Consider the following 22,758-nt stretch of genomic DNA (forward strand, 5'->3'; position numbering starts at 1 on the left):
CGTAACCGGGGCTGCTAATGCTTTGCCAGTGTGCGTGCGTGCACCAATTTTGAAGCTGGTCTCCTTCTCTCCAATCTGTGAGCCCGGAAAGGTTTTAGACCTCTGGGTTATAAGGCAGAGTAGATAGTCACATTTTCATCCTAAAAATAAAAGGTCACAGACTGATTGCCAACAAGTCCAGATATACCAAATCTTTAGGGTTTTGATTGATAATGAAAAAAAAGTGTTTTGGTTTGCAGAAAATTTTGTTCTTGCAGCTGACAGGACAATTGTCTGGTTTGTTCAGACTTTCAGTGTAACCCTGTTCAAACCAATTTGAGTGTGTGCACACATACATTCCTGCAAAGTTATATTTTCAATAGATCCTTCTTTGGACATTTTCCCTCCTTCAACAATTCCTTCCAGTCTATCTATCAAATCACTTCATAGAAATTGCATTGAGAAAAACATTTATAATTGATTGTATTATCATGAAGAGATTGAATATTATTCAAAGACAAACAATATATATAATTACAATGTATAGTATAGAGGTATAACATTTACTATTTTGTGATTGAGGGTTAAATTGTTAAAGTGGGTGACTTTTTCATTCTTACTTCAACTATATCTCTAATTATCTTGTCCTTTATAAAACCCAGTAATGAACATAAGTCAATCTTGAGATTCTCAATATACACGGCAAATGCTTGTTTATACAACATTTTGGTCATGTATCATTTACACATCATTGGAGATGATAGGTATAGAAGAGATAGGAATGGATGCTGCTATCTCACTGTGCATTTATACATCATTCACAAGGCGCTACTTGTTAAATTCTACAGACATGCATCTGATGTTAAAAAAAATATCCTGAAAGCAAGATGGAGAAAAATAGAGGCATACTTTTATTTCAGAAATCTAGTTGTCTAATGGACCCCCTATTACAGGTGCTTTAGTGTCACACAAACTGAATATTTATTTAAGCTAGTTGATTTCCAGTGATATTTTGGGCAATAAAGTACAGGAACAATGTAATTAATAAATAATATTTCTTTGAGGTGTGATTTTTTTTAGCAGAATTTCCCTTTAGAAATATACGTTAACTAAAAAAAATAACCCTGCAGGTAATAACAATGGATGTTGGATAAATAAGCATGTTGACAAAAAGGTTTGTATTTTCTTAAACATTTGTGGCTTCAGAATACTATAACAATCTTAAAGAGTTTCTAGCATAATGGAAGAAATTAAGTAGTGGAACTCTCCAGTGTGTTAACTGGTTTCTTGGGGCCCGCTAAAGCTTTAGCTGCTTTTTAATTGGTATTTTGTTGTTGTTAATTGCGAAGTCGTGTCCGACCCATCATGACCCCATGGACAACGTTCCTCCAGGTCTTCCTGTTCTCTACTATCTTCTGGAGTCCATTTAAACTCACGCCTACTGCTTCAGTGACTCCATCCAGCCACCTCATTCTCTGTCATACCCTTCTTCTATTGCCCTCAGCTTTCCCAGCATTAGGCCCTTCTCCAGTGAGTCCTTCCTTCTCATTAAGTGGCCAAAGTATTTGAGTTTCAGCTTCAGGATCTGGACTTCTAAAGAGCAATTGGGGTTGATCTCTTCTAGGACTGACCGGTTTGAACACCTTGCAGTCCAAGGGACTCACAGGAGTCTTCTCCAGCACCATAGTTCAAAGGCCTCAATTCTTTGGTGCTCAGCCTTTCTTATGGTCCAACTTTCACAGCCATACATTGCAACTGGGAAAACCATGGCCTTGACTATACGCACTTTTGTTGGCTGGATGATGTCTCTGCTTTTTAGTATGCTATCTAGATTTGCCATAGCTTTCCTCCCAGGAGCAAGTGTCTTTTAATTTCTTGGCTGCAGTCCCCATCTGAGGTGATCTTGGAGCCCAGGGAAATAAAATCTGTCACTACCTCCATTTCTTCTCCATCTATTTGCCAGGAATTGAGAGGGCCGGATGCCATGATTTTGGTTTTCTTAATGTTAAGTTTCAAGCCAACTTTTGCACTTTCCTTCTTCACCCGCATCAAGAGGCTCTTTAGTTTCTCTTCACTTTCTGCCATTAGAGTGGTATCATCTGCATATCTTAGGTCGTTGATATTTCTCCTGGCAATCTTAATTCCAACTTTTGATTCATCTAGCCCTGCCTTTCTCATGATGTGTTTTGCATATACGTTAAATAGGCAGGGCGACAGTATACAGCCTTGCTGGACTCCTTTCCCAATTTTGAACCAATCAGTGGTTCCGTGTCCAGTTCTCACTGTTGCTTCTTGACCCGCATATAGGTTTCTCAAGAGACAAATGAGATGGTCTGGTACTCCCATCTCTTTAAGAACTTGCCACAATTTGTTGTGATCCACACAATCAAAGGCTTTTTCACAGTCAATGAAGCAGAAGTAGATGTTTTTCTAGAACTCCCTAGCTTTCTCCATGATCCAGCATATGTTGGCAATTTGATCTCTAGTTCCTCTGCTTCTTCGAAATCCTGTCTGTACCTCTGGTAGTTCTCGATCCACATACTGCTGGAGTCTAGCTTGTAGGATTTTAAGCATAACTCTATTAGCATGTGAAATGAGTGCAATGGCGTGATAGTTTGAACATTCTTTGGCATTGCCTTTCTTTGGAATTGGAATGTAAACTGACCTTTTCCAATCCTGTGGCCACTGCTGAGTTATCCAAATTTGCTGGCAAATTGAGTATAGTACTTTTACTGCATTGTCTTTTAAGATTTTGAATAGCTCAGCTGGAATACTGTCACCTCCACTAGCTTTGTTGTTGCTCAGATTTTCTAAGGCCCATTTCACTTCACATTCTAGGATGTCTGGCTCGAGGTCAGTGACCACCCCATTGTGGTTATCTGGGACATTAAGCTCATTCTGTGTAGTTTTGCCACCTCTTCTTAATCTCTTCTGCCTCTGTTAGGTCCCTGCTGTTTTGGTCCTTTATCATGCCCATCTTTGCTTGAAACGTTCCCTTCGTATCTCCAATTTTCTTGAAGAAATCTCTGGTCCTCCCTATTCTGTGGTTTTCTTCTATTTCTTTGCACTGTTCATTTAAGAAGGTATTATCTCTTCTAGCTACTCTCTGGAATTCTGCATTCAATTGGGTGTATCTTTCTCTTTCTTCTTTGCCTTTCGCTTCCCTTCTTTCCTCAGCTATTTGCAAAGCTTCCTCAGACAGCCATTTTGCTTTCTTGCATTTCTTTTTCTTTAGGATGGTTTTAGTTGCTACCTCTTGTACAATGTTGCAAACCTCCATCCATAGTTCTTCAGACACTCTGTCTATCAGATCTAATTTGTTAAATCTATTTGTCACCTCTACTGTATATTCATCAGAAATATGATTTAGTTCATACCTGAGTGGCCTAGTGCTTTTCCCTACTTTTTTCAATTTAAGCCTAAATTTTGCAACGAGAAGCTCATGATCTGAGCCACAGTCAGCTCCTGGTCTTGTTTTTACTGACTGTATAGAGTTTCTCCATCTTTGGCTGCAGAGCACATAGTCAATCTGATTTCTGTGCTGACCGTCTGGTGATGTCCATGTGTAGAGCCGTCTCTTGGGTTATTGGAAAAGAGTGTTTGTTATGACCATCATATTCTCTTGACAAAATTCTATCAGCCCTGTTTCATTTTGTACTCCAAGGCCAAACTTGTCTGTTATTCCAGTTATCTTTTGGCTTCCTACTTTAGCATTCCAATCCCCGATGATAAGGACATCATTTTTTGGTGTTAATTCTATAAGATGCTCTAGGGCTTCATAGAACCGGTCAATTTCATCCTCTTCAGCACCAGTGGTTGAGGCATAGATTTGTACTACTGTGATTTTGAATGGTTTGCCTTGGATTCAAACTGAGATCATTCTGTCATTTTGGGGATTGTATCCCAGTGTTGCTTTTTATTGGAATATTCATGAACAGGAAGAGTCATGTAGTAACTCAGTCAGCCAATGTGAAGAAAGTGCTACTGAGTCTGTGCAAAAAGAGTATTGAGTTAGGAGCTGGATTTCCAGTCTCAGGTTTTGTCTCTGTATGTCTCTGTAAGAAGTCTTCATTAAGCTATGTTGCTGCAAAGAAGAATGGTATTGTAAATATTTTTATATAAATATAAAGTTATTTGAATCAGCTAAATGCAGGCAACTGTGAGAGCTTCTGATTTATTTTTCACCAATAGAGAAATTAAAATTCTCTAATACTTTTCCTATTCTTTTATTGACTATGAAGGCTACTCCATTTTTTCTGAGGGATTCTTGCCCACAGTAGTATACCTGATCGTCATCTGAGTTAAATTCACCAATTCCTGTCCATTTTAGTTCGCTGATTCCTAAGATGTCGATGTTCAGTCTTGTCATCTCTTGTTCGACTACGTCTAGCTTGCCTTGATTCATGGATCTTACATTCCAGGTTCCTATGGAGAAAAGATCTTTACAGCATCGGACTTTCCTTTCACCACCAGATACATCCACAGCTGAGCATCCTTTCAGCTTTGGCCCAGTTGCTTCATACTTTCTGGCGCTGCTAGTACTAGCCCTCTGCTTTTCCCCAGTAGCATATTGGACACCTTCTGACCTGAGGGGCTCTTCTTCCAGCGTCATATCTTTTTGCCTTTTGGTACTGTCCATGGGGTTTTCATGGCAAAGATACTGGAGTGGTTTGCCATTTCCTTCTCCAGTGGATCACATTTTGTCAGAACTCTCTGCTATGACCTGTCCATCTTGGGTGACCCTGCATGGCATAACTCATAGCTTCATTGAGTTATGCAAGCCCCTTCGCCACGACAAGGCAATAATCCATGAAGGAGTTAAATGTTATACAAATGTGCAATCCAAACATCTACAGGTAGTTCTCAACTTACAGCCATTTATTTAGTGACCATTCAAAGTTACAACGGCACTGAACAAGTGACTTATGACTGTTTTTCATATTTATGCCCGTTGCAGCATTCAGACACTTTGCCATTGGCATATATTTTTGATGGTTACAGTATCCTGGGGTCATGTGATTACCTTCTGAGACCTTCTGACAATCAAAGTCAATAGGGAAATCAGATTCGCTTAACTGTGTTACTAACTAAACAACTGCATTCATTCACATAACAACAATGGCAATAAGGGCATAAAATGAGACTGTCTTTTTTTTAGCAATTGAAATTTTGGTCTCAATTGTGGCCGTAAGTCAAGGAGTTATGGTATTACAGTAAAATTAAAATGCCAGAAAAATAAAAGTGTTTGAAAAGGGCAAATAAGTAAACTCAAAGTCTTTGATTCTTTTTAAAACTTATTTCCAAGTTTAACATATACCAGCCAACAGGTAGCAATCAAAAGTGTGGACTTATTTTATTCATAGAGCAATGCAGTCTTTTATTTAATTTCTTCTACCCCCACCCCTCAAAACAGACACATACAATAGCAAAACACTATTGTAACTGGATCTGAAGTGATATTTGGCACTTTGAAGCTATTTTTTCACCAAGACAAACCAAACAAAAAAGTCCATTAGTGAGTGACAACTAACTGCCTACCAATTTACTCAAACTGTCATTCGCCACAAACAGCAAATTATACCACAATAAAAGCTGTACTTCTGCATTCAGTACTCGCTCAGTTGTTGACTGAAAGCTTATTAGCACTCAGAATGATTTAAACTCTTTTGACTTGTGCTTGTTTCATGCCTGATATACTTCTTTATATCACCAGTCCCACTAAGGGATATTGAGAAGTTGCAGGCACAATTCATATATATTTCCCTCACCTTTTTTGGAGGGAGAGGAGGAATAACCTGATGTTTTGTAATCTTTCTGGAATATGAGGAACTCGATGTAATTAGTTGTACAATGTTTGTGTTCACATTTCTGTATGGATTTGGCATAATGTAACAAAAAAGGTCTTAAGCAATATTTGTAAATAAGTCTCAGGAAAACACTAGTTTCCCTTCCTTTCTTCCTTAAACCTACCCACAGCCACCAATTCTGCCCACCGCCTGAAGTTCAATCCTGACAGGGCTCAAGGTTGACTCAGCCTTTCATCCTTCCAAGGTTGGTAAAATGAGGACCCAGATTGTTGGGGGTAACATGCAAATAATGTTTATATTGTAAACCACACAGAGAGTGCTATAAAGTGCTATGGGGCAATATGTAAATGCTATTGCTATTACTATCATTCCCATCAGAAAATTTATAAATTTTCCAGAATAGATTTTTTTATACATAGGATTCAAAATTCCCTACAACAAAACATTTCTACAGGATGTCCCAAAGGTGCTTTTTCAAAAGACAACTGGTCTTTGTTTTTTCTTGAAGACGTTTCACCCTCATCAGAATAGAGCTGGAAGGGACCTTGAAGGACTTCTAGTCCAACCCCCTGCTCAAGCAGGAGACCCTATACCATCTCAGACTAGTGGTTGTCCAGTCTCTTCTTAAAGACCTCCAGTGATGAAGCATCCATAGCTTCTGAAGGCAAACTGTTCCACTGGTTAATTTTCTTCACTGTTAGGAAGTTTATCCTTAATTCCAGATTACTTCTCTCCTTGATTACTTTCCATTTAATGTTTCTTGTGATTTGGAAAATAAGTTGATCCCCTCTTCTTTGTGGCAACCCCTTAAATACTGGACTACTGATATCATGTCACCCCTAGTTCTTTTCTCTAGGCTAGCCATACTCAAATCTGAAACCGTTCTTCATCACAAAGACATTTCTACAGGATCCAAATCAATATACAGAATATACAGCCTAGAATCCTTGTTGTTGTTAATTGCGAAGTCATGTCTGACCCATCACGACCCCATGGACAACGTTCCTCCAGACCTTCCTGTCCTCTACCATCTTCTGGAGTCCATTTAAGTTCACACCTACTGCTTCAGTGACTCCATCCAGCCATCTCATTCTCTGTCGTCCCCTTCTTCTATTGCCCTCAATCTTTCCCAGCATTAGGCCCTTCTCCAGTGAGTCCTTCATTCTCATTAGGTGGCCAAAGTATTTGAGTTTCAACTTCAGGATCTGGCCTTCTAAAGAGCAGTCAGGGTTGATCTCTTCTAGGACTGACCGGTTTGAACGCCTTGCAGTCCAAGGGACTCACAGGAGTCTTCTCCAGCACCATAGTTCAAAGGCCTCAATTCTTTGGCGCTCAGCCTTTCTTATGGTCCAACTTTCACAGCCATACATTGCAACTGGGAAAACGATGGCCTGGACTATACGCACTTTTGTTGGCAGGGTGATGTCTCTGCTTTTTAGTATGCTGTCTAGATTTGCCATAGCTTTCCTCCTGAGGAGCAAGCGTCTTTTAATTTCTTGGCTGCAGTCTCCATCTGAGGTGATCTTGGAGCCCAGAAAAATAAAATCTGTCACTACCTCCATTTCTTCCCCATCTATTTGCCAGGAATTGAGAGGACCGGATGCCATGATTTTGGTTTTCTTAATGTTGAGTTTCAAGCCAACTTTTGCACTCTCCTTCTTCACCCGCATCAAGAGGCTCTTTAGTTCTTATAACTTTAATCCTTATAACTTTAATCCTTATAACTTCTTAAATAAGAATATTTCCCATGTCACTAAATGTCAAGCAGAAAAGATGTGGTCTACATGTGAAGGTCCAATTAAACCGATTTATTGCTACTCACGCCTATGCAGAGGACTATTCTCAATTATTGGTTAGCACCTGCTTTGAGTTAAATAAGGGTCAACAGAATTCAAGGGAGGTTGCACTTAGTTTGCTTGTGGCTACATAGGGATTCTAGGCTGATCCCCCTTTTAACTCTGCCCTGGGCTCTGCCACTTCTTCTCCTACATTAAATTAATCCATCATGCTGGAATTAATTTTTGAAATAAGGAAGGTTGGATACTGGTTCATAATTGTCAAACACCTCTGGATAGACGGAAAGGCTCTTAAGGAAAGGAAATACTCCTGCTTCCTTTAAGGTTGTTGGCCACTCTCTTTCGTGAGCATTTGGAGAGCACTTTAAGGAACAAATGCACTTCTTGAAACTTTCTATTCTTCTGCTGAAAATATCATGCCAAATGAGGTTACCTTTTTGCAATATGATACAAAGTCTGATCTTTGTTTAAAACTATTGATTTTCACTTCCACGCACAAAGAGAATTATCAGTTGCTGGGATCATTGCAGACTGGACATTATTTATTTTTCATTATCCTTCAAAGGCAAATGACAAGCTCATTTTATAACTTGGAATAATTTATTGTACTTATGAAGACTATTAGGACTTTTAGTAGCCATTTCCCCTTTAGAGTAAGGGACAAAATGTTGCCCTTTACAGAAAGGAAAGCCCCAAGTATATTTTGCAATTTTACAAATACAGTATCTTTTATAAGATTTAGGTAAATCGCCATACTCCTTGAGTTTCACTGATTTGATAATGTGTTTAACAGAAGTTGTACGTCTTTTTTAAAATAACATAAGAGCCAAGCAATTGAACATAATAAACACATTTTTAGACTGACAAAAATCTGCTATGCCTAGAAACAAAAAACTGAAAAATTACTGTACACTGGGTTTTAGAGAAGAAATTCAGAAAATGTTAGAAATGTCTGAAAATTATATGACACACACACAAATCTTGTATTAATATTAGTAATACTAAAAACTGTATTTTCTGTACAGCTTACTCAGACAATTGAAAGTATTGGATTTCACAAAGACTTTTAAATGAAACTTGTAGGTTTATCATTTATGCACAGAGCAACAGATGCAACAAGACTATTTCACATTTGCAACACCCCCCAAATCATCCTTTAGAAGAATCTCTTTCTTACCTCTTTCACGTTTGTCTATACTGCCCTTTTCAGCAACTATTACAGTCAAACTTAATTCAAAGACATATTCAATGTCACTATTTTAGAACAGAAAGCAAAGAGGCATCAAAACAATTGTAATAATCAATTTTATAACTGTTATACTACCAATTTATAATACTTGAACACAATAGTAGCAATATTAAATACTAAACACTTTCTATGAGACCAGGGGAAGGGAACACCATAATGCTCATTCCAGGAGACATAATTTGACCATTTTAGGTACTTTACGCATGCTTACATGGGATAAAGTTTACTGAACTTAAAGATACGGAACTGAATAATCTATAGAAGAAAGCAGTGTTTAAGCATTTATATTTAACTTATTTTGATATATATATATGGTTATTCGGGTTTTCTCCCGCGTAAAATTGGAAGTGTCTTGGCGACGTTTCGACGAAGTCCCATTCGTCATCTTCAGGCTGGTGTTTTCAGCTTCGTGCTTTGAGGAGCAAACCTGAATAACCAAAGACCTACATACAAACACCCACGAAAACCTCAGAAAACACACACACACACACACACACACACACACATATCCCTAAAAGCTACAGAAGAATATACCTATGAAAAAGTAACTCCTTTAGGAAAATGCTGAGACTCAAGTAACTTTTACAGACATGTTATGTGCTATTAGAAAAAAGTTTCTGAAGTTTTGTTCTGAAAATCTCCAACTAATTATGGAAAGAACAGCAAAAATTGGATTACATAGTACACTGGTAAGGTTCAAGTTAGACATATAGTTGGAAATTTAAATCTAAGAGAGCCACTTGATCATGTAACTCATTGGTGACTTTGAGTCAGTCATTGTCTCTCAACCCAGCTGCTTCCCAGGGATGTTGTTGTAGAAATAAGGTAAACACTCATAACATGTTAACAATTTTCATTTTTTATAAAATAAGTTTATGAAATAGAAACCAGACTTTAAATTTAATTACCATGTATTCTTTCATAACTTTACATTTGAGAATCTGCCAGGAGAATTCTATATTTTCACAATTATTTCCTCAAATACATTTTATATGCAAATTTCCATTTTTGCAGTTTTGCAAATGTAAGTTTGTCTATATAATTTATATACATTTATAAATAATTTTATAAATTATAATGTATATAATTGTAATTATAAATTATCTTGGTGATCACTGTTTTAATAGTGTGTGTGTGTGTGTGTATATATGTATGTATGTATATATACTGGAAAATTTGCATAGAAATACGACTCCTGGGCATGTCTATGATACAAATAAAATACGAACACCAGGAGAGTATAAATATAAAAATATACTTTACTAAAAGCTGCCAAGCTTTCGTTTGGAAACTCCAAACATCATCAGGGCTAAGGAGCCAGTAAACAATGATGACTTAAATGGGTTTTGCCGGCATCTGCACCCGGCTCATGGACCGCGTCACCGGTCCCGGCCGGTTAATTAGTGTTCCAGATGTTTCTTTATTACTCTCCTTACGCTTCCTTCTATGGTTCTTCCGGATCGTTCCTTCCACTATCTCATTACTGGCATTCATCTCCTCCACCACCCCTTTATCTTTATTTCCTTCCATAATACTGACCCTCCTCCCCTTTTTGTTTTCATTTTCCACCCTGGGGGCATCTGTTTCTCCTCTGTCAGTGTTACAAGCTTCCCTGGGCTCACAGACGCTCCCACACACACACGCTTTTCTCAATCCCTGCTCCACACCCTTTCTTCTCACTCCTCCACTGTCATGAGTAACTTTCATATGGGTGTTGCATATTTGGGGGTCTATGCCCTCCTCCTCCGTCCTGGCAATCTTCGTGTCGACAGTTCTCCACCGTTCCATTTGTTTGCTGCGTGATCGGGTGCTAACTCCGTCTCTCACTTCATCATCCCCCCTCCTCCCTATTGCATGCTCTTCCCCATTGCTGATAGGAACGGTATTCAGGCGGACACCAGGTCTCCAGATCTCTGCATTCTGATTCCCCGCGTTCTCACTCTCCTCTCCTGTGCTTGTCTTTGGGGGGACTTCAAAGTGTTCGTCCCGGGGGGGCTGTATTGTTGGTGGGGGTATTCCTTGTCTGCAGAGGGTCCAGGCAGAACACCGTGTCTCTCCCTTTCACCGTATGCCTAGGCAATCGAGCCATGCTTTCGTTCTTCTTCTCCCCCCTGCCCACAGCGTCAGGCTGCAGACTCCTCATGCTGGATCTTCCACACTCTCCACAGTTGTTGTTAAGTTCCGGGGGTGGGGGTCTATCGTGGTGATATTGGGGAAGGGGGAGGTCTTCCATCGGTGGATGATTACATGTGTTTGACAGTGGTGGCCTCCTCAGATGTTCATTAGAGCGGTATTGGTGTTGATCGGGCGAAACAGGGGTGCCCCTGGAGTGTCGAGGGTTAGCCAAAGTTCCATCTATCTGTTCAGGATGGAGGCCAGGTATCTCGTCACATTTACAGCTGTACAAGCATTGTTCAGACCGCTTATAATGATTGGCATGGTGTTTAAAATCCCATTTCCTCAATGCTTGTTGCGCTGGATGTAAGTCAATGTGACGATTAACCGCATCTTTGTTGGAATACCACGCCTCTTTCAATAGCCGGCCTCCCTTAGTGGCATCCTCAGACATAACGCGAACATTCACAAAGTCATGAATGTTGTGCCATGTTGTGCCATATGCATCCACAATTGAGAATGCTGCTCGCCCCTTCTTATAGCTAACTGATGTTCATGCAAGCAAGATCTTAAATGCTTAGCTGTTTCACCCACATAATTGTCATCGCAGTTCTTGCAATTGATTTTGTAGATTACTGCAAAATACTCCCAGCAGATAAAGGGAGGATGACCGTTGTCATGGACAAGACGCTGTATACCACCAAGGCGCTCGAACTCCTCAATGATAGAACAGCCTATAGAATAGTTGAGAAGGATCCCTCAGTTACTCTCAGGAATAAAATCAACAAACTGCTTAATAATGTTGATAGAGGAGAAACAGATGCCCCCAGGGTGGAAAATGAAAACAAAAAGGGGAGGAGGGTCAGTATTATGGAAGGAAATAAGGATAAAGGGGTGGTGGAGGAGATGAATGCCAGTAATGAGATAGTGGAAGGAACGATCTGGAAGAACCATAGAAGGAAGCGTAAGGAGAGTAATAAAGAAACATCTGGAACACTAATTAACCGGCCGGGACCGGTGACGAGGTCCATGAGCCGGCTGCAGATGCCGGCAAAACCCATTTAAGTCATCATTGTTTACTAGCTCCTTAGCCCTAATGATGTTTGGAGTTTCTCCTGGTGTTCGTATTTTATTTGTATCATATATATATATTTTTCTGAGGTTTTCGCGGGTGTTTGTATGTAGGTCTTTGGTTGTTCGGGTTTTCTCCCGCGTAAAATTGGAAGTGTCTTGGCGACGTTTCGACGAAGTCCCATTCGTCATCTTCAGGCTGGTGTTTTCAGCTTCGTGCTTCGAGCAGCAATGTGGGGTCTTAGCTGTTTCTTCCTTTTAACTGCCAGTGGGGGTATGAACTGATTGGGTGGGAGCTTGGCTGTGTTCTGATTGGGTGGAGGTGTGTTCTGATTGGTTAGGGGCGTGGCTGTGCTCTGATTGGCTGGGGGGTTGGCTGTGCTCTGATTGGCTGGGGGGTTGGCTGTGCTCTGATTGGCTGGGGGAGTGTTCTGTTTGGTTGTGCTCAGGTTAGTCTGAGTTGCAGAGGGGTTTAAGATTTTGGGCTGCCTTGCTATTTTTTGGCTTCGCGTTCGTGGTCGTGCCTCCTCTTCATGGAGGGTGTCAGTTTGCTTCATGTATGGATTGGAGGGGTTTAAAGTGGCTAATGATGCAGCTGTGGTCTGGCTTCTGGTTTGTGGTCGTGCCTCATCATCGGTGTGGCTTTGGGTTTGTTTTTTGCGTGGATGTGTGGTGGTGACATCCTGTGTGGTTTTTGTGAGTGTGGGTCTGGTATCATTTTTTGTGTTAGGGAGTCGTTTGTCAATAAGGGCGGGTTTCCAAATGGCTGGTAGGCGGGAGGTATCATCTCGCTTGTTCATGCTGTGTGGGCGTTTTTCTATCTCGATGGCTTCTCTGATTATTCTGTTATTAAAATGTTCACTTTTGGCAATGTTCTGGTATTTTTAAAGTCAATTTCATGTCCTGTGGCTTTAAGGTGTTGGACCAGGGAAGATGTTGGTTCCTCTTTTTTGACTGAGTTCTTATGTTCTTCAATGCGTGCACTTATTCTTCTGTTGGTTTGTCCGATGTATGTGGTGGGACAAGTGGTGCATGGGATTTCGTATACTCCTTGATTTTCTAATTCAATTTTATCTTTGGGGTTTCTAAGGATGGTGGATATTTTTCTGTTTGTGCAGAATGCTGTTTTGATGTTGTGTTTATGGAGGATCTTACTGATTCTGTCTGTGGTGCCTTTTATGTATGGGAGGAGGGCTTTGCCGTTTTCTTGTTCTTTGTCTTGGATTTTAGTGGGGGTTTCTTTTTGGATTAGGTTTGTAATCTTATTTCTATGGAATCCATTGGATGTTAGTACATTGGTGAGAGTGTGTAGTTCGGTTTTAGGTGTTGTTCGTCAGCTAAGCATTTTGTTCTGGAGATGAGTGTCTTGGCTACAGAGTTGATCTGTGCTGGGTGGTGGTGTGAGAGAGCGTGCAGATAGCGGTTGTGTGTGTTTTCTTCTGGTAGATGGTGTGTCCTAGGGAGCCATTGGATTTCTTGTAGACTAAGACATCTAGGAAGGGAAGTTGGTTGTTAGCTTCTGTTTCCATGGTGAACTGTATTTTGGGGTGTAGGCTGTTGAGGTGTGTGAGGAAGTTGTCCAGTTTTTCTTTCCCATGTGGCCAGATTATGAAGGTGTCGTCTACGTATCTGAGCCAGAGTTTGGGTTTGTGATCCGATTTTTCTAGAGCTTGGGTTTCAAAGTGTTCCATGTAGAGGTTGGCAATGACAGGTGAGAGGGGTGATCCCATGGGTGCTCCTTCTGTTTGTTTGTATTTTTGTCCATTATAGATGAAGTATATGTTGGATAGGCAGTGGTTGGTCAGATCTAAGATGTGTTTGGGGGGGTTATATTTGTTTTGGATAGCTGTCAAGGCTTCTTTAATAGGCACTTGGGTGAAGAGGGATATGACATCGAAGCTCACGAGTAGGTCGCTGGGCTGTAAGTTTTGTTTCTTTATGATCTCTATAAACTGGAATGAGTTTTTTACGTGTGAGGTGATGGATTCTGCATAGGGCTGTAGTTGTTTGGCGAGAAATTTGGCTAGGTTTTGTAGAGGTGAGCCTATGGAGCTGACTATAGGTCTGAGTGGGGTTCCTTCTTTGTGTATCTTGGGGAGACCATAGAGTTTAGGGGCATCTGGATGATTTCTCTCTGGGAATGATTCTTTGCTGGATCTCTTCGCTAATGGGGGAGGCTTTTATTTTGGATCTGGTGGTTTTTTCCAGGTAGGTGGTGGGATCTGTATTTAGGGGTTTGTATGTGGAGTCTTGGAGTAGGTTGGTTAATTTGGTTTGGTAGTCAGATGTGTTCATAACCACCGTAGGCGTTGCCCTTGTCTGCTGGTAGGATTATTATGCTGGTGTCTTCTTTCAGGTTACGTAGTGCTGTCTGTTCTTCTTTGGGTAAGAAGGTTTGTATCTTATCCTAATCGAATCAAAAAGAAACCCCCACCTAAAATCCAAGACAAAGAACAAGAAAACGGCAAAGCCCTCCTCCCATACATAAAAGGCACCACAGACAGAATCAGTAAGATCCTCCATAAACACAACATCAAAACAGCATTCTGCACAAACAGAAAAATATCCACCATCCTTAGAAACCCCAAAGATAAAATTGAATTAGAAAATCAAGGAGTATACGAAATCCCATGCACCACTTGTCCCACCACATACATCGGACAAACCAACAGAAGAATAAGTGCACGCATTGAAGAACATAAGAACTCAGTCAAAAAAGAGGAACCAACATCTTCCCTGGTCCAACACCTTAAAGCCACAGGACATGAAATTGACTTTAAAAATACCAGAACCATTGCCAAAAGTGAACATTTTAATAACAGAATAATCAGAGAAGCCATCGAGATAGAAAAACGCCACACAGCATGAACAAGAGAGATGATACCTCCCGCCTACCAGCCATTTGGAAACCCGCCCTTATTGACAAACGACTCCCTAACACAAAAAATGATACCAGACCCACACTCACAAAAACCACACAGGATGTCACCACCACACATCCACGCAAAAAGCAAACCCAAAGCCACACCGATGATGAGGCACGACCACAAACCAGAAGCCAGACCACAGCTGCATCATTAGCCACTTTAAACCCCTCCAATCCATACATGAAGCAAACTGACACCCTCCATGAAGAGGAGACACGACCACGAACGCGAAGCCAAAAAATAGCAAGGCAGCCCAAAATCTTAAACCCCTCTGCAACTCAGACTAACCTGAGCACAACCAAACAGAACACTCCCCCAGCCAATCAGAGCACAGCCAAGCCCCTAACCATCAGAACACACCTCCACCCAATCAGAACACAGCCAAGCTCCCACCCAATCAGTTCATACCCCCACTGGCAGTTAAAAGGAATAAACAGCTAAGACCACACATGCTGCTCAAAGCACGAAGCGAAAGCACCCGCCTGAAGATGACGAATGGGACTTCGTCGAACGTCGCCAAGACACTTCCAATTTTACGTGGGAGAAAACCCGAACAACCAAAGACCTACATACAAACACCCGCGAAAACCTCAGAAAACATATATATATATATATATATTTGCTCCTTGAAGCACGAAGCTGAAAGCACCAGCCTGAAGATGACGAATGGGACTTCGTCGAAACATCGCCAAGACACTTCCAATTTTACGCGGGAGAAAATCCGAACAACCAAAGACCTATATATATATATATATCTCCTCCCCCTGTCTCTCTCCTGATAGCTAACAAAGTGGGAGAGAACCCGTGGCTTAGAATTCTCTCTTTATTCTTTGTTAGCAAAACCTAAATATATATATATATATATATATATATATATATATATATATATATATATATATATATATATATATATACACACACACTATTAAAACAGTGATCACCAAGAGAATGCTTGGTGACGAATGGGACTTCATCGAAACGTCACCAAGACACTTCCAATTTTACACGGGAGAAAACCCGAAAAACCAAAAACCTACATACAAACACCTGTGAAAACCTCAGAAAACATATATATATGTTTTACTATATTTTACTAATGTATGCATTTCTATATGAACAACATACTTTGTTTATACCATACTACTGCAATATAGAGGGGGGGAAAAGTAAAATAAAAGGTGCACCAATATATTTTACAGAACTATTTTTAAATGGATTAACTTTTTGCTGGATCCAGTAAAGTGTAATAGTAAGTGAAACTTTTGTATGGACGCTGACTTGTCAACTAGTGTCCAAAGCATGTAACTGTCCTAGTACATAAACATAAGAAAGTTTGGATTATACGTTATGAGGGTACTGTATTGCTTCCTGTGTCCTAAAATGTTTCAGTTTCTGCAGACTTGGCTTTATACATATTACTTTTACAAACATTCCTGCAAACCGATCAGGATCAGGTGAGCTTAACATGCATATTAACAGATCACAACAATACTGCTAAAATCTTTGCATTATTTTTCAGCCACATAAAAACTGAAATGTTGATCCAAGAAGGGAAACTTTTTATTAGAGAGAATGATTAAAGCATCAAGCACAAAAGGGAAGTGAACAATACCCAGCTGATACATATCAATTGACCAGTGTTAACATCTAATAGTAGGAATTTGTTCTACACACTGTTCTATAAAATGAATGAATACACTATTGTTCAAAGGTGAGCAGAATAACAGTACAGATTTTGCTTCACCATAATCATTTCCAGTGGGCTCCAATTAAGTGAATACTAAAGTATAGAGTCTGTTGCACTCTAGCTTCATTAAATGTTCTCATCATGTGTGAAATAAGTTTGCAGGAGCAACGATTTCTATTGTATCTAGTTCCAGTATATCAAGCTAATATTGCTGAATAACAACAGGAATGTGATACTGTCTTTTTGATGCAAGCAGTGGTGTAGTCAGCAAAGCAGTAGAATTGTAAAAGAAGATACTATGTGCATTTTTTTCTTCACTTAATGAAGAAACCAATAATTTAACCAATAATTTATGGGTTAATATCTTAATCCCTTAATCAAAAGCAAAACCATTTTATGTAGAGAATTACACTGGCATGGTCAGAGATATTTCCTTTCTCTCTTCAGGTACACTCTTTATCAACAGGTGTTTTCTTGGCATGTATGCTAGTGTTGGGGGAGATACCTTTATATTTTCTCAAAACAAAAAAGGGATTAAGGGGAAAATGTATATATTCTCTAAATCAGTGCCAAGAATGAACCTCTATGTAGATCATGCTTCTAGGACTGGATTGTGCCAAACTAACTTTGGCATACATCTATTATCTCTAGGTTCAAATCAATTGAAGAGATATAAGGAGTTTGTTTTATCAGTCTACTTTTAATATTACATTTCTTTTCTATTCGTAATAAAAGCTTTAAGCAAGTCAACTAATTCGGCATTCATTGATGCTGATCTGTTTACTTGCTGCCATGGGACAATGCATAATAAGTTCAGATTGTGCCTTGTTGTCAATTTTATGTCCGATCAAATGTGTTACTGAATAGGTGTAATAAATCATTTATAACTAGTGAGTAAATGACAGCTAAATAAGTGAAAAATACAATACTTATTCAACACACAATCCTGAATTTTCCCCAAATTTATTCCAGTCATAAATGATAAAGCAAGGGCACAAAAATATATTTATGTATAGCATAGCTTGTTTCATCAAGTGGACACCCACAGCTAAAAGAGTGTTGTATATTTTTATAAATAGGTTTTACTAAGTTAAATGAAAGAAAAAAGAAAATCAGCCCCCTATTCAGACTATCACCTATTCTGCAAGACAACACTTTAAAACAATAACAATCTACTATTGAAGCTTTTTGCAATCCACAGGAAGCATCGCTTATTACTACAGATGTGAGCAAACATGCTTTATCAGACTAAAGACTTTACAGAATCAGATTACAGGTTTACTAGTTCAGTTTTCACAGTGACCATTCACTAGTATGCGTGCAGGAATAAATTGAACAGAGGCTATGAGAATTGAGATTTAATCTAGACAAGGCAGAAGCAGTGATGGTCAATCAACAAACTGGGAAATAAAAATAAACCTGGAACAAAATGCAGTAGCAAGAATGCTTTAGTGTCCACTTTTGGGATGATTATTATTACCCATCTACTTCATACCCACTGGCTTTATATTTATTTCCAAAGCCTGCCATACACTAAATAAATAAATATTTCCAAAGCCAATTCAATGCCAAGGTTATTACCTATAAAGCTCTGATTAGTTTAGAAACAGGTTACTGGAAAGGGCATCCCTCTACATTAGACTTGTCACTGGAGATTTATCATCATGGGAAAAGTGAAGCATTGTAGCATATTCTGAAATGGTTGATGTATGTAAACCATTGTCAGTGTATGTGGATTTTGCAGCATACAAATCAAAGCAATTCATGCAAATAAGTAAGAGTGTAAGTACTAAAATTGAAGCTCAAAACAATTTATCTGAACCTCTGAAGAACTTTGGTAGGTGGGAGGACAGAAAAGTTAACACTATTTTTTTCACCAGGGTTTAACAGTTTTAATCAGGCTTTAAAAAAACAGTTACCAGTAAAGATGTATTTTAAATGGTGGTTTTATTAACCAAATTTGTGTTCTTGTGAACAGGTAATCCTTGACTTATAACCATAATTGAGCCCAAAATTTCTGTTGTTAAATGAGACAGTTGTTAAGTGAATTTTGCCCCATTTTATGAACTTGCTTGCCACAGTTGTTAAATGAATCACTGCAGCTAATAAGTTAGTAACATGGTTGTTAAGTGAATCTGGCTTCCCCATTGTCTTTGCTTGCCAGAAGGTCACAAAAGGTGATCACAAGACCCCAGGACACTGCAACAATCATAAATGTGAACCAGTTATCAAGCAGCCAACTTTTGATCACATGACCATGGAGTTGCTGCAATAATAATAAGTGTGAAAATGATCATAAGTCACTTTTTCAGTGCTGTTGTAACTTTGAACAGTCACTAAATAAAAGGTTGTAAATAAGGACTACCTGTATGGGATTTTTATGAGGGTTGAAAGGAGCTATATAATTGTTTCACCAAAAGCATAAATCCATTGGAAACTCACCAATAAGGCATTTGTGCAATAGTATTTTCTTGCTGTTGTCCCAGTCAATTAATATAGTAGAGTACTATGTTCTATCCTGAAACCAGAATCAATGACCAGAAGCTATGGATAGGCCTGATTTCCACTTAAATTCAGCTAAATGTTGTTTTGTGGGACAAATTTTATCTCTTTTCTGTGGATAAATCACTAGACCAGACATGTCAAACTCGTGACGTCATGTGACGTCATGCAACGTATCGGGAGAGTTTTGCATTCCCGGCAATGGGGTGCATGATGCCTCCGGCCCGTGGGCCGGCAGTTTGACACCCCTGCACTAGACTATAGACTAGACTAGACTACTGTTTGATCTCTCATTAGTGTAGTTTCAACAAAATCACAACTCTTGATCCTCAAAATGTGCATTTTCCCATTATAGAGATTAATGTCAGCATTGGAAAATTTTATTAAATAAGCCAGGCATATTGGCTGCCTCTAGAAATATAAGTTTAAAGACAGGCTTTCCAAGTGTGATGAGTCATGATGAGGGGCAGGATACATAAAACAGTATACTTTTCCAGCCAGATGTATATTTAGGCATGCAGAAGATGCTGAACAGCAAAAGCTTGTGCTTATTTGTTTGAATAAAATGTAATGAGAAGCTTTTACACTAATCAGTGGAGCAAATGCACTAAGTGGAGCAAATGCACAAGATGTTAATACAACAGCCATTGCCAAAGCAATTATAACCAAGAAAAATGTGCAACTTCACCCCCTCCACAAAACATAACCTTCACATGAATTAGTTAAGAATCAGAACAGAACCAACCCCTCATCTTCATAAAGGTACTTGACAATTCCCCAGAGGATTACAAACAGCATTGGCACACCTGGGGGAGAAAAAAGGAAAGAAGAAATGCATAGAGAATGAGTCAACAGAAAAACAATCAGGAAGGCTTGCAATGTTGTGAAATTTTATTCAATGCAAACCTTCCTTCGTTAAATGAGATTATAAGTAGCACTTATGCATTTACAGAGTCCCTTATAATTATCTAATCACCTTTAAAATGTTTTCTCTTTAAAAAAGCATTTAGATTGGAAATCTTAAAGTTGGAAGCACTTCAGTAACATTTTCAGTTATAGTATAATAAAACATCATGCTAGTAGATAGAATGAAGCCCAGAAGTACTGGAGAGAAATGCAAAGAAAGTTTGGATTATATGTTACAAGGTTTCTGTATTGCTCCTTGTCCTAAAATGTTTTAGTTTTTACAGACTTGGCATCATACATATTGCTTTACAAACATTCCTGCAAAATGATCAGGATCAGATGAATGTAACATGCATTTTGACAGATCAGTAAGATTTTAACAGTAACATCTTCAGTTATAGCATAACAAGACATCATGTTAGTAGATAGAATGAAGCCCAGAAGTATAGAGAGAAATGCAAATACAGAAAAACCCACAGAAATGAAGCTTACATTCCCTTAATTTCTTGGACATTCTTATTGGGATATCAAGTATTAGAAAATACTCAAAATATGTAATTTGTTATAGAAAAAAGGCCATGTAGTTCTTGACTCTTCCTCAATGAGATGTTGATCCGTTAATGTAGTGAGATGTTCCCGTGGTGCTATCATGGACATGTGCAATTGAACAGGTTAGAATTTCCTCCTGCTTCATCTTTCTAATCAATCCATTCCTATGATAAGAAAATATGGCTAATAATATACAAAGAAAATATGCCTCCCTCCCACTGTTACTGGCTATAAATATTGAAATGGTGATATTGCTGATGAAAGACTGTTTAATAAAATGCAGAAAGTCAGTAAGCAATTAAAATTTGTTTAATGCATACCTGTGTTGCACAGCCAAGCATGCATTTTTAAAATCTCTCCTTATTTTCTTTAAAGTTAATGTTAATGTGCTCTCTTGCTGGAAATTTGGTAACATTTATATACTTCAAATGCATAAAAGATTTAAAATTAAATATAGAATTTAGGTTAGTTTAAAGCAAACTCACTTTAAGTGTTAATTATATATAGGTAAGTTACTCCTATATAATGTAAATATCAGTATTCTATGATTTGTTTTTCTTCTTATACATTGGTTTTATAATAGTTGACTCTATGTGTTTCTATAATTTTTATTGAATATCCCTTTCAAACTTCTTTCTCTAGTTGGAAATTTCTGGTTGCCAGCATTAGTTCACTTTTGCAAGTTTAGTAAAGCCAAATTATAACCTTTTTTTTTTTTTACTATTGCTCCAGCTACAGTTAAAAAGTGCTCCCTCAATTATTCGATAAAAATTACTAATCAGTAGACTGGATAGTTAGTACCATTACAAACTGAAACCAAGTATATGAACTATGAGAAATTATCATTTGGTTTATATATATATATATATATATATATATATATATATATATATATATATATATATATATATATATCACACACATACATACACACATACATACATACATATATATACATATATATATACATACACACACACACACACACACACACACACACACACACACATTGGCCCAACTGATCATGAGTCCCCATATACATCTGCAAAAATGGATAACATTTCTGAGATTACACATAAATAAATGTTTTTCTTATTGTCTCAATGTTGGCACCACTATTGCCTTTAGAATGTACTTATACTCTTCTAATAGTACATGGTTTCTTCAAGAGAAAGAGAGAAAAAATAACTATTGATACTCCTTTATTTGTTAAATTTATTCTGATTTTTCTACTGTTAATAGAGTAGGTAGGCAAGTGACATGACAACAGAAAATCAGTGCAAGCATAAAAATAGATTGTTTCACTAAATGTGATATAATGCCTAGTCATGGTTTAATACTGCATGATATACTGAGATATTCTAATTGTAGCAACCTACACTTAGCTGTTATGAACTATGGTTTATGATCAGACTTAAATTCTGATTAAATCCAATTTGTAAAAGGTTTATAAAATCTTTCTCTCCTTTTTTTATAAAGGAGAGAAAAGCAAACAGATGGGGAAAAACTGCATATTCTGAAGAAATCATTTCAATTTTGTTCCCATAAATTTCATAATTAGTAGTTTTGACACTATTCCTGAATTGAACATGCAGAATTGCTATGTTTTACCCCAATAGCAGCCATAGGCAATCAAAAGCTTTTGTATTGCTCTAGTTCTTAATGCAATGGAGTATTAAATCTGATAAGAACTTTTATTAGAGCGGGTATTGCTAGAATTTCAAGAATCATCAATATGTATTTTTTTCATGAAATAAATCAAGGATTCACGATGGCAATATAACATTTGTACTATATCATTTCTTAGATCAGGGATCCCCAACCCTAGCCCATGGACTGGCATTGGTCCACGGCATGCCAGAAACCGGTCTGTGCAAACAAGCAAAGCCCCATCCACAGGAGGCAGGTAGCACGCAAAACCACACCCCCTGTTGTCCACGGAAAAACCTTTCTCCACAGAACTGGTCCTTGGTGCCCAAAAGATTGGGGGGGCACTGTCTCAGATAACAGATAAGGAAGTTAGTAAACAGTATACCACCAAGTGGGTCAAGAAGAAAAGAGAAGCTTTTATGAGTTAAAATGAAATTCAGAAGTTTAACATTTAAAAAGCATATTTAAACAATATGTCCAATGTGATTACAGAATTAGCATCAGTGGGCTTGTTGAGCAT

The 22,758-nt window shown here is 38.5% G+C and overlaps 1 protein-coding gene across 3 annotated transcripts in view; it reads right to left on the bottom strand.

Moving 5' to 3' along the window:
- Positions 1–22,758, bottom strand: part of GLP1R (glucagon like peptide 1 receptor) — a 116,021-nt gene that overhangs the window by 13,822 nt on the left and 79,441 nt on the right. For all 3 annotated transcript variants that reach the window (XM_039337108.1, XM_039337107.1, XM_039337106.1), the window contains exon 10: positions 19,879–19,939. In XM_039337108.1, the coding sequence (XP_039193042.1) occupies positions 19,879–19,939 (61 nt within the window). The remainder of the gene's footprint in view (positions 1–19,878; positions 19,940–22,758) is intronic.

This window comes from Crotalus tigris, unplaced genomic scaffold, assembly GCF_016545835.1.
Source record: "Crotalus tigris isolate CLP2741 ecotype Arizona unplaced genomic scaffold, ASM1654583v1 scf7180000017668.6805642782:7212621, whole genome shotgun sequence".
NCBI lineage: Eukaryota > Metazoa > Chordata > Lepidosauria > Squamata > Viperidae > Crotalus > Crotalus tigris.